This window comes from Chlorocebus sabaeus, chromosome 6 (assembly GCF_047675955.1).
Source record: "Chlorocebus sabaeus isolate Y175 chromosome 6, mChlSab1.0.hap1, whole genome shotgun sequence".
NCBI lineage: Eukaryota > Metazoa > Chordata > Mammalia > Primates > Cercopithecidae > Chlorocebus > Chlorocebus sabaeus.
The window spans coordinates 45,824,290-45,836,312 of NC_132909.1; the positions used below are offsets into that span (position 1 = coordinate 45,824,290).

At 55.8% G+C, this 12,023-nt stretch overlaps 1 protein-coding gene across 6 annotated transcripts in view; it reads right to left on the reverse strand.

Annotated features, from left to right (window-relative positions):
* The window catches only part of MYO9B (myosin IXB), a 136,908-nt gene that overhangs the window by 17,299 nt on the left and 107,586 nt on the right, over window positions 1-12,023 (reverse strand). For all 6 annotated transcript variants that reach the window (XM_007995676.3, XM_073016825.1, XM_073016822.1 and 3 more), the window contains 6 exons: window positions 11,474-11,596; window positions 10,265-10,345; window positions 8,401-8,511; window positions 5,746-5,868; window positions 3,911-4,227; window positions 1,203-2,120 (listed from right to left, as the gene is read on the reverse strand). In XM_007995676.3, the coding sequence (XP_007993867.3) occupies window positions 1,203-2,120; window positions 3,911-4,227; window positions 5,746-5,868; window positions 8,401-8,511; window positions 10,265-10,345; window positions 11,474-11,596 (1,673 nt within the window). The remainder of the gene's footprint in view (window positions 1-1,202; window positions 2,121-3,910; window positions 4,228-5,745; window positions 5,869-8,400; window positions 8,512-10,264; window positions 10,346-11,473; window positions 11,597-12,023) is intronic.

Here is a 12,023-nt window from a genome sequence, read left to right on the forward strand (position 1 = left end):
GAGACGGAGTCTCGCTCTGTCGCCCAGGCTGGAGTGCAGTGGCCGGATCTCAGCTCACTGCAAGCTCCGCCTCCCGGGTTTACGCCATTCTCCTGCCTCAGCCTCCCGAGTAGCTGGGATTACAGGCGCCCGCCACCTCGCCCGGCTAGTTTTTTTTTTGTATTTTTTTTAGTAGAGACGGGGTTTCACCGTGTTAGCCAGGATGGTCTCGATCTCCTGACCTCGTGATCCGCCCGTCTCGGCCTCCCAAAGTGCTGGGATTACAGGCTTGAGCCACCGTGCCCGGCCACTCTACCCATCTTCTATCCATCCATCATCTGTACCATCCATCCATCTATCCATCCATCCATGCCTCTATCCATCATTACTACCTGTTTTCTATCTATCCATCCCTTCATCCATCATCTGTATCTGTCTTCCATCCATCACCTCTATCCATTTTCCATCCATCCATCCCTCCATCATCTCTATCTTCCTTCCATCCATCCCTCCATCATCTCTATTATCCATCCATCCATCCATCCACTCACCCACCCATCCACACATCCTTCCCTTTCTCTCTCCCTCACTCCATCCATCATCTATTTATGATACTCCTGGCACGTGGTAACTGGAGGCCAGGGATGCTGCTCAACATCCTATGATACACAGGACAGCCCCCACTGCAGAGAATGATCCGGCCCCCAATACAAGCAGTGGGAGGCTGAGCAGGCCTGCTGCAGGGAAGGCCCGTCTCCTCCCTGACTTCTTTCCTTTGGTCCTGCAGGCCCTCTGGAAGAGGGAGCTGGAGATTCCAAGTCACCGACACTTGTCTTACTAAGGCCCAGGCAGAGCGAGCCCCTGCTCTTTTAACCCCAAGGAGTATAGTTAGTCCTGTTCACCAATTAGAAACCAAGGCCCAAGATTGCTGGGGAGCAGGGACTTTGACCTGAGGAGCCACCTCCCTCAAGGCCAGGACCTTTCTATATGAGCACAGCTCCTTCTGGGGACCCCTCAAGGCTCCGGGTCCCAGCCTGGGCCCTGGCTGGGTGCCTTGTTTTCACTTGGCCTTTAGCATGCCCTGCTTGTCCTCCTCCCTCAGGGCTCCTGCATACCCACTGGGCATGATTACACACGTGTTTCCAGGATGTGTGGTACTGCCCCGGGCCTTGCCCACCTGGCCTGGACCCTGGTGCTCAGACAGAAGAGGGTGTGGGGCTTACTCTGTGGGCGTGAGGGCGGCCCCTGTGGCCCGGTGTCTGTCGCTGAGGTCCAGGGACTGGCTGAGCATGGCACTAGGGCTGGCGGCGGCCACCAGCTTTTTGCCCCGCCACAGCTCCACGGCGCTGGCCAGCCGCTCGGAGTCCAGGTACCGCTGGATCTGTGTGGAGCCTCCGGGGCTGTCGGGCTTTTCCTGACCCCTTGGGCTGCCACACGGTTTGCTCTTGTCCTCGGGGGTCTCGGGGGTGCTGCCAGGGGCTGGTGGGCTGACCCTGCTGTCCAAGGCCAGGCTGGTCGGCCGCTCCACCTGGCCAGGCCTGGGGCTCCCAGCCGGCAGCGTCTTCTCGATTTCTTCAGAGACCTTGACAACTGCCATGGCCTCGGGTTGCTCTGTGGGCTGCTTTTGGGATGTGTTCTCAGCCTCCGTCTCTACGATTAGAAGGGTTTCATCTTCTCTGCTCTCCTTTTTGTCTTCCAGGAGACTCACCCCTTGCTCCTGGGTGACTCTTCTGGAAGGTTCTCTGAGGGCACTCTCCTCCTTGCAGGACTGAATGTGTTTGTTCTGGAACTTGACGTGCTCCAGCCCTCTTTGCCGACGCGACTCACGCTTCTCCCGGCTGCTGGGGACTTTCTCGTGACTTTCGGCTGCCATGGTTTTCTGGAGTGGGAGAGTCTTCTCCGCGCTCGGGGCCGCCTCCTCAGGTGAGGAGTGCTCTGGGGGGGACCTGTCACTTGGCCACACCTCAGGCTCCGATGCCAGGTGCCTGCCATCCTCCGCCGGCTCTGGCCCCTGCTCAGCTACCTGCTGCCCGCCGGCCGCCTGACCCGGCCCGTCCTCCCCAGCGCCTGCTCTTCCGGCTTCCAGGGCTTCCCTCTCCTTCTCCTCTGCCTTCTGCTTCTCCAAGATCATCTGGCTGAAGCTGCAGTGAGGAAAAAGCAGACAGCTGGTTCAGAAACAAACATTCCTTCCACCTCCCACTGAGTTCCGATGGGACCCCCAGCCTGTGGGCTGCAGACGGGGCTTCGCCTGTGCCTAGTGGCCCTGAGAGATGTTTCTGGAAAGCAGGAATCTCCTCGATCAGGAAACGAGGCTGAGGGTGGTGCCCCCTCGGTGTCAGATACTCCTGCCCTGTGTCTGCCTGGCTGCCTTGTTAGGGGAGAGGACTCTTGTTGGGGCTGTGGTGGGTGGGTTCTGTTAAGAAGCCTCAGATTCGTTTGGGGTCCACTGTGGGCTTTCCCTTGAGTCTTTTTCTAGGAGGCTTTTTGTTTTGTTTTTATTTTTATTTATTTTATTTTATTTTTGAGACAAAGTCTCACTCTGTCGTCCAGGCTGGAATGCAGTGGCACGATCTTGGCTCGCTGCGACCTCTGCCTCCTGGGTTCAAGTGATTTTTGTGCCTTGGCCTCCCCAGTAACTGAGACTACAGACATACACCACCACGCCCGGCGAATTTTTGTATTTTTAGTAGAGATGAGGTTTTGCCATGTTGGCCAGGCTGGTCTCAAACTCATGTGATCTGCCTGCCTTGGCCTTCCAAAGTGTTGGCCTTACAGGTGTGAGCCACTAGCCCAACCTGTTTGGTTTTTAGAGACTGTGTCTGACTCTATCACTCAGGCTGGAGTACAGTGGTGTGATCATAGCTCACTGCAGCCGCCACATCCCAGACCCAGGTGATCCTCCCGCCTCAGCTTCCTGAATAGCTGGGGCTACAGGTGTGCATCACCACACCTAGCTAACTCTTTTTTTTTTTTTAAGACGGAGTCTGGCTCTGTCGCCCAGGCTGGAGTGCAGTGGCCGGATCCCAGCTCACTGCAAGCTCCACCTTCTGGGTTTATGCCATTCTTCTGCCTCAGCCTCCCGACTAGCTGGGACTACAGGCACCCGACACCTCGCCCAGCTAGTTTTTTGTATGTTTTTTGGTAGAGACGGGGTTTCATCGTGTTAGCCAGGATGGTCTCGATCTCCTGACCTTGTGATCCACCCGTCTCGGCCTCCCAAAGTGCTGGAATTACAGACTTGAGCCACCGCGCCCGGCCCAACTAACTCTTTAATTTTGTGTAGAGATGGTATCTTGCTATGTTGGCCAGGCTGGTCTCATACTCCTGGGCTCAAGCGATCCTTCCACCTAAGCCTCCCAAAGTGTTGGGATTACAGGCATGAGCCATTGCACCTGGCCTAGGAGGATTGTTTGCATGTGTGGGTAGGGCCTGCTCTGGGAGCTGGGATGTGACGTGTGGCAGAGCTGGGTCTATGTGGGCAGGGGAGAGGTGCACAGGGTGCCTAGGTCAGGGAGGGGCTGGGCTTGTAGCTGTGGGTGCCGGGACTGGAGTTGCTGATATCCTGCTGGGGGGTTCTCTGTGCCTGGTGGATGCCCCAGCTCCATGAGTGTTGGGCTGGTCCAGGCGGTCCCTCCAACCCTGAATCCAGGTGTTCCCTGACCGATCCAGGTACAGGGGAGTCCCTGGGCAGAGAATGGGTGCAGCCAATGGCAAAGCAGAGCTTTGTCCCTGAGTGCTGCCTGCCAGCCTCAGAGCCCCTCTCTGTAGTCCATGTGTGTCCAGGCATCTAGTTTCCCACCAACCCTTCCCTGTGTCCAGAATGACATCCCCTTAGTGCCACAGGCCAGATGGTATATCATGGGCAGCAATTTGGTGAGTGACCCTTTTGGCTTCTGGAATATTCTGGGGAGCGTGGCCTGGCTCTGCTCACCTCTTGCGCTGCAGGTGCCCCCGGCAGAGGCTCTGCAGGCGGATGATGCTCTGTTTCCGGCGCCGGTAGAGCTTCCGCTGCCAGTAGCCCCTCCATGCGGCCTGGAGGTACACCGCGGCCTGCGTCCTCTCCAGAGCCCTCCGGACCCGGTAGGACCGCCAGCAGGCCTGGATGGTGACGGCGGCCCGCTTCATCTGCAGGAAGTGCCGACGCTCCAGCACCATCCGAAACCAGCTCTGCAGCAGCAGGATTTTCCGCACCACCTCCCGGTGTAGCGTCTCCTGCAGGGCTTGCCGCTCCGTCTCCTTCAGGAAGACCTGGTGGGCACGGGGTCAGGTGGGGTCAGCCGCGCTGCCCCTGACACCACCTCTGTGCCTGGGAGGTCTGCATAGCCCACTCCAGAGTGAGACCCAGGCTGGTATGCTGACCAACCAGGGCTTTATTTATTTATTTATTTATTATTATTTTTTTGAGATGAAGTCTCACTCTGTCGCCCAGGCTGGAGTGCAGTGACGCCCTCTCGGCTCACTGCAACCTCTGCCTACTGCGTTCAGGTGATTCTCCTGCCTCAGCCTCCTGAGTAGCTGAGACTACAGGTGCCCATCACCAGGCCTGGCTAATTTTTGTATTTTTAGTAGAGACAGGGTTTCACCATGTTGGCGAGGCTGGTCTTGAACTCCCAACCTCAATTGATCTGCCCACCCTGGCCTCCCAAAAATGCTGGGATTACAGGCATGAGTTATTGCACCTAGGTGTGGCTCTGTTTTTTTTTTTGAGATGGAGTCTCACAGGCTGGAGTGCAGTGGTGCGATCTCAGCTCACTACCACCTCTGCCTCCCGGGTTCAAGCTATTCTCCTGCCTCATCCTCCTGAGTCGCTGGGACTACAGGTGTGTGCCTGTAATGAAACCCTGTCTCTACTAAAAATACAAAAATTAGTCAGGCATGGTGGCAGGCACCTGTAATCCCAGCTGCATGGAGGCTGAGGCAGGAGAATCACTCGAACCTGGGAGGTGGAGGTTGCAGTGAGCTGAGATCGCACCACCAGTCTGGGTGACAGAGTGAGACTCTGTCTCAAAAATAAAAACAAGAAAGAAAAAGAAATGAGGTCTCGCTTGGTCACCCAGGCTGAAGTGCAGTGGTGCAATCACAGCTCACTGCAGTCTCAAACTCCTGCCACAGCCTGCCAAGCAGTTGGGACCACAGGTGTATGCCATCACGCTTGGCTAATTTTTAAATACTGTATAAAGACGGGGTCCCGCTATGTTTCCCAGGCTAGTCTCAAACTCCTGGGCTCAAAGGATCCTCCCACCTCAGGCTTTCAAGTAGCCGGGACTCTGGGCGCGTGCCACCTCGCTTGGCTGGAAGGGAGTTTTTTTACACCGGGTGAGGCCTTTGGGGGACTGACCTTGGCACTTGTTAAACAAGGGTGGCTGAATAATGCCCCCATAGCAAGAGGCAAACACATACCCAGAGATGGGAGACGATCTCTGAAAGGGAGGACAATTGCAGGCCGCCTCCCGCCTGATACTGTAAAGGGGATGGACCAGCTCCTAAATCCTGCCAGTTAGCATGATCGTCCCTTTCCGACCTGTGACGCAGCAATAAACAGGTGATGCAGAGGGATTCTCTGAGCCCCGCTGAAGAGCAGCAGGTGGGGCTTAGCCAGGGCGACCCCTATCCCTTAGGTGCAGTATTCTGCTGGGTCCCTAGAAATCCATTTCCTAGACAGAGCCCTGTATGTTTCAGAGAGTGGCCCTGGGGGCCTGGGAAGACACGGTGTGTGGTGGAAGGCAGGGTGTGGTTTGCAGTGCCCTGAGGGGCAGGAGCACTGACCTTGGTCTTCCCGATTTGGTAGTTCCTCTTGTCTACCTTCATCTTCTCCAGGAGGGTGGAGATGACCTCCCTGCAGGGCTGGGCATCCTTGGGCAGGAGCACCTGGAACTGCTCGGTGAAATCCTACATTATTTGGGCAGAGAAAGGAGAATCTGGGTGAGTGTTGCGGCCAGTGATGAGGAGACGGGGATCTGGTGACCCCGGTTAAGGTGAAATTGGGTTTGACGGGAATGGTAATGACAAATCTGAAATTTCAGGCTTTCAGAAATAGCCTGGGCTGGGCATGGTGGCTCACACCTATAATCTCAGCACTTTGGGAGGCCGAGGCGGGTGGATCACCTGAGGTCAGGAGTTCGAGACCAGCCTGGCCAACATGGCGAAACCCTGTCTCTACTTAGCTGAGCATGGTGGCACACACCTGTAGTCCCAGCTACTTGGGAGGCTGAGGCAGGAGAATCACCTGAACCTGGGAAGCTGAGGTTGCAGTGAGCCAAGATCACATCATTGCAATCCTCCTGCCTCAGTCTCCCTGGAAGCTGGGAGTACAGGTACTTAGTTCTGTAGCCACCACGCCCGGCTAATTAAAAAAAAATGTTTGTAGGGACAGGGTTTCACCATGTTGCCCAGGCTCGTCTCAAACTCCTGAGCTCAACCTATGAGACTAACCTGGCCAACATGGCAAAACCCTGAATCTACCAAAAATTAGCCAGGCATGGTGGCAGGCGCCTGTAGTCCCATGTACTGGGGAGGTGGAGGCAGGAGAATCACTTGAACATGGGAGGCAGAAGTTGCAGGGAGCCGAGACGCCACTGCGCTCCAGCCTGGGCGACAGAGTGAGGCTCTGCCTAAAAAAAAAAAAAAAAGAAATGGGTTCTTAGCTGGGTGCAGTGGTGCCTGGGTCATGTAACCCAAAGTGCTAGGATTGCAGGCTAAGCCACCATGCCTGGTCAGTAGTCTGTAATCTTAAGAAAGACTACTGCAGATACAAGATCCTAGGTCTTTTAGATGGTCGAGGTGGCTGGGAACTGGGGCCACCCTTGCAATGGGGCTTACAGTCTAGGACTTGTGAGGGAGTTAGATCATAGCTGGAGGAACTTTTTTTTTTTTTTTTTTTAGACAATCTCGCTCTGTTTCCCAGGCTGGAGTGCAGTGGTGCAAACATGGCTCACTGTTGACCTCCCAGACTCAAGCAATCCCCCTGCCTCAGCCCCACAAGTAGCTGGAAGTACACTGCATGCCAGCACGCCTGGCTTCTGTATTTTTGTGTGGAGATGGGGTTTCACCATGTTGCCTGGACTGATTTTGAGCTCCTGAGCTCAAGCAATCTGCCTGCCTTGCCCTCCCAAAGTGCTAATTACAGGCGTGAGCCACCGCACTGGGCCTCTAGTTTTTTTTGAGACAGGGTCTTGCTCTGCCATCCAGGCTGGAGTGCACTGGCTCAGTCATAGCTCACTGTAGCCTCAAACTCCTTGGGTTGAAGTGATCTTCTCACCTTAGCCTCCTGAGTAGCTGGGACCACAGGTGCACACCACCTTGTCTGGCTAGTATTTTTTTTTTTTTGAGGCGGAGTTTTGCTCTTGTTGACCAGGCTGCAGTGCAATGGTGTGATCTCGGCTTATTGCAGCCTTCAACTTCTGGGTTCAAGAGATTCTCCTGCCTCAGCCTCCCAAGTAGCTGGGATTACAGGTGTGCCCCACCGTGCCTGGCTTTTTTTGTTGTATTTTTAGTAGAGATGGGGTTTCACCATGTTAATCAGGCTGGTAACGAACTCCTGATCTCAAGTGATCCACCTGCCTTGGCCTCCCAAAATGCTGGAATTACAGGTGTGAGCAACTGCACCTGGCTAATTTTTAAATTTTTTGCAGAGACACGGTTTCTCTAGGTTGTCCAGGCTGGCCTCAAAACTCCTAGGCTCAAGTGATCCTCCTGCCTTGGCCTCCCAAAGTGTTGGGATTACAGGCGTGTGCCACTGCACCTGCCCAGAACATTTCTTTTTAGTAAAGTATTATTTCAAATATTTAAAGGTCAAGTATTGGTAAAACACACCAGCATTTCTGCATTTTTTATAATTTTGCCTTTCTTATCCACATAGGATTAGAAAGACATTATTTCTATTCAATGGATGAGAAAAGAGGCACATTATATTATTCTAGTCCCTGGGGCTATGAAGGGAAAGCATGAAAGGGAACCAGGCGCTGTCATCTCTGGTTTTGGGCTCAGGGTGACACAGGTACCAGCTCTTGGCATGAGGCAGGGGTTTCTTTTCTTTCTTTTTTTTTTTTGAGATGAGTCTTGCTCTGTTGCCTAGGCTGGAGTGCAGTGGCTCAATCTCGGCTCACTGCAACCTCTGCCTGCTGGGTTCAAGGGATCCTCCTGCCTCAGTAGCTAGGAGTACAGGCAGCTGCTGCCACACCCAGCTAATTTTTGTATTTTTAGTAGAGATGGGGTTTCATCACGTTGGTCAGGCTGGTCTTGAACTCCTGACCTCAGGTGATCTGCTCGCCTTGGCCTCCCAAGGTGTTGGGATTACAGGCGTGAGCCACGGCGACTGGCCAACCTGCTGGGTTTACGTTCCAGCGAGGAGCTCTCTTTGGAAGAGGGCGATTGCCTTTGCCATGAAACAGGTGTGTCCAGGTACGTGTGCTTGTGGCCTACCTGGAATGTGTACTTGGCACTGTACCCTGACCTCCGGATGCGCACGGTCTCCAGCATACCAGTGTAGCGCAGCTGCTGCAGGACCAGCTCGTCGTCAAAGCACAGCTCTTTCTGAAATGGGAACGTGAGAGATCAGGCAGGTGGCCTTGACCGGACAGGATGCCCAAGCCTGCCGGTGGCTCAGGCCTGGGAACTGTGAGATTAGGGCACTTTGCCATGTGACCACTGCCCCTTGGGATCCCTAACACAGACTTGGTCAGGGTGCACATGTGGGTGCTGGCTAGCCGACCTGGGAGTGTTCTATGGCGCAGCAGCCAGGAGCGCCTGGACAAGGGGTCCTTCCTTGCTCCAGACACTCCTTCTGGAATGAGGCCAAGATGGGAGGATCCGTTGAGGCCAGGAGTTTGAGACCAGCCTGGGCAACATAGTGAGACCCCATCTCTAGTCATTTAAATTTATTAAAAAAAAAAAAAAAGAAAAAAGAAAAAAAAAAGAACCCAAATGCAAATGTGTCCTGGGTTTGTTCTCCGTGGCAGGCACCGGGGTAAGTGCTGGGGATTTGGTGGAGAGGCGAGCTTGGTCTGGGGGCAGGAGCCACACACAGGTGATAGAACAGGCAGGGAGCAGCTGGGTGGAGGCCCAGAGAGGAGGAAGAAGCCAAGGGGCTGATGGGGACACAGGGAGATGCTTCCTGCCAGGGGAGAGAAGAGGCTGGAAATGCGGCTGCCTCAGTGGGCTTTAAGCCTGGAGCTCAGGGGTCTGGACTTCACCCTGGTGGGCAGTGAGGGATAAGGCATGGTGCTGCTATAAAGAAAAACGGTGCTGGGCGCGGTGGCTTACGCTTGTAATCCCAGCACTTTGGGAGGCTGAGATGGGTGGATCACTTGAAGTCAGGAGTTCAAGACCAGCCTGGCCAACATGGTGAAACCCCGTCTCTACTAAAAACACAAAAATTAGCTGAGCGTGGTGGGCACCTGTAATCCCAGCTACGTGGGAGGGTGAGGCAGGAGGATGGCTTGAACCTGGGAGGTCGAGGCTGCAGTGAGCCGAGATCGCACCACTGCACTCCAGCCTGGGTGACAGACAGAAAGATTCTGTCTCAAAAACAAACAAACAAAACCAAAGAAAAAAAAAAAAAAGGGCAAACAGGAAAGAATGGGGAGGGTTGTCATGACTGGCGGTGGATGTGGAGGCAGGGATGCTGCCTGACACCCTCCAGTGCACAGAATGGCTCTTATCATAGAGAACCATCTGCTGGCACAGCCCACTAGCAGAGACGGTGCACGACGGAGCATCTCCCCAGGTACAGTTGGTGGGAGGTTCCTGCCTGGCTGTGTGCTCACATTTGTCTGGGAGCGCACACCCCTGCTCAGTCCCTGGCAAAGTCCCCGAGCTGTCCTCCCAGGGACGGAGTGGACCTCTGGGGTAAAGGAAGCCTGTGCCAGTGCTGAGCCTGAAGCCCCCACTGGTGCTCCCACCGGGGCTCCGAGGGTCTCTCTAGACACTTGCAATGTGAGCAGCGGGCTGTGTGTGCCTCTAAGACTCTGCTATGTAACCTCAGCTCTTGCCTTTTGGTACACTCCTTGCACTGGCTACTCTTTGGGATGTATCTGAAGAGCACCCCTGACCCTGTCGCTCCCTAATCAAACCTTCTCTGGGCCTCTCCATGTTCCAGATGATGTCCCTACTCTTGAATGGCCACTTGGACCACCCTCACTGCTAACCCTCCATCCCCAGCTGCCTCTGGATGGACTGCTGCACTGTCCCCCATACTGCGTGGAGGCTGGGGCTGGATGCAGGGACACCGACACCCCTAAGAGTCTGGCATGGGCCTTCTCCTCCCAAACACCTTACAGAAACTCACCTTTTCAGCATTGGAACGGATGCAGCGGATAAAGAAGGGCTCTGCTTTCCCCAGCGCCTCCAAGAGCTTGTTAAGGGATGTCTGTTAAGGGAAAGAGAGAGCATTTGGGTTGAGTTAGGGACCCTGGCAGCCGCTGTTCTGTGGGAGACCTGTGATGCTCTAGCATCAGTGTGGGGTGGATGGGGTCTGCACAGATGTGGGTCCCTGGTGGTGGGACACAAGAGGTTCCAGCTGGACGTTCTGACCTGAGCCTGTGCTATCCCTGGAAACCCTCGAGGGAGCTACATGGTCCCCATGGTCCCAGGGCCACCAGTGCTTGTCTTTGCCTCAGGTGGAGGGCTGGGGCCGGGGAGGACTGGACAAATGCTTTCTGGAGATTTGAAACACGTGTCAGTCTCTGAAGGGACCATGGATGTAGTGTTTTTTTTTTTTTTTTGAGACAGTCTCACTCTTGTTGCCCAGGCTGGAGTGCAGTGGAGCGATCTCGGCTCACTGCAAGCTCCGCCTCCCGGGTTCACACCATTCTCCTGCCTCAGCCTCCCGAGTAGCTGGGACTACAGGTGTCCGCCACCACGCCCAGCTAATTTTTTTGTATTTTTAGTAGAGACAGGGTTTCACCATGTTAGCCAGGATGGTCTCGATCTTCTGACCTCGTGATCCACCCGCCTCGGCCTCCCAAAGTGCTGGGATTACAGGTGTGAGCCACTGCGCCGGATGAATTTTTTTATTTTTAGTAGAGACGGGCTGTGCTCGGTGTCGGGTGAAGCTACACGAGCGTGAGGCTGAGCTGAGCACCACCCCCCGCCTCTCCTGCCGCACCCACCTGGAACTGGGCGCTGATGCTTGGCGCCGCCCCCCGCCTCTCCTGCCGCACCCACCTGGAACTGGGCGCTGATGCTTGGCGCCGCCCCCCGCCTCTCCTGCCGCACCCACCTGGAACTGGGCGCTGATGCTTGGCGCCGCCCCCCGCCTCTCCTGCCGCACCCACCTGGAACTGGGCGCTGATGCTTGGCGCCGCCCCCCGCCTCTCCTGCCGCACCCACCTGGAACTGGGCGCTGATGCTTGGCGCCGCCCCCCGCCTCTCCTGCCGCACCCACCTGGAACTGGGCGCTGATGCTTGGCGCCGCCCCCCGCCTCTCCTGCTGCACCCACCTGGAACTGGGCGCTCATGCTTGGCGCCGCCCCCCCGCCTCTCCTGCTGCACCCACCTGGAACTGGGCGCTGATGCTCGGTGGCTTTTTCTTCTTGTGCAGGTGCAGCAGGGACTTGGTGGTGCGGTCGTGCAGGGTCATGCTGATGATGAGTTTCAGGGACTTGGAGTCCAGCAGGTTCTAGGACAGACACATGGGGTCCGGCCTGCCCTCCCACAGCCCACACGGGCACGGGAAGGCGTCACAGCGTCCCCAGAGCCAGGGCAGAACAGCGTCCCCGCAGCGAGTGCCCAGGCGGCAGCTCTTAGGTTTGGTCTCGGGACCACGCTGTTGGAGAGGGCCCAGTGGAATGAGGTGGGCTACACTTTGCACACAGCGCTGGTTCCGGCAGGGCTGATGGCAGCCTCTTTCACCGCCTGAGTGGCTGCCCCATTTCCCCTTCCTCTGGGTTAGAGAGGAAGCCAGTGCTACTGAACCTGGCCGACCCTCTCCTCTGCACAGCTCCTACAGTTTACGTTACTTGAGGCAAGAAGGGCCAGGTCCTTTCTGTGCCATCCGCATGAGCTCATTGGACAGGCCACCCTCATGTGTCAGCCAGTTCTATCAG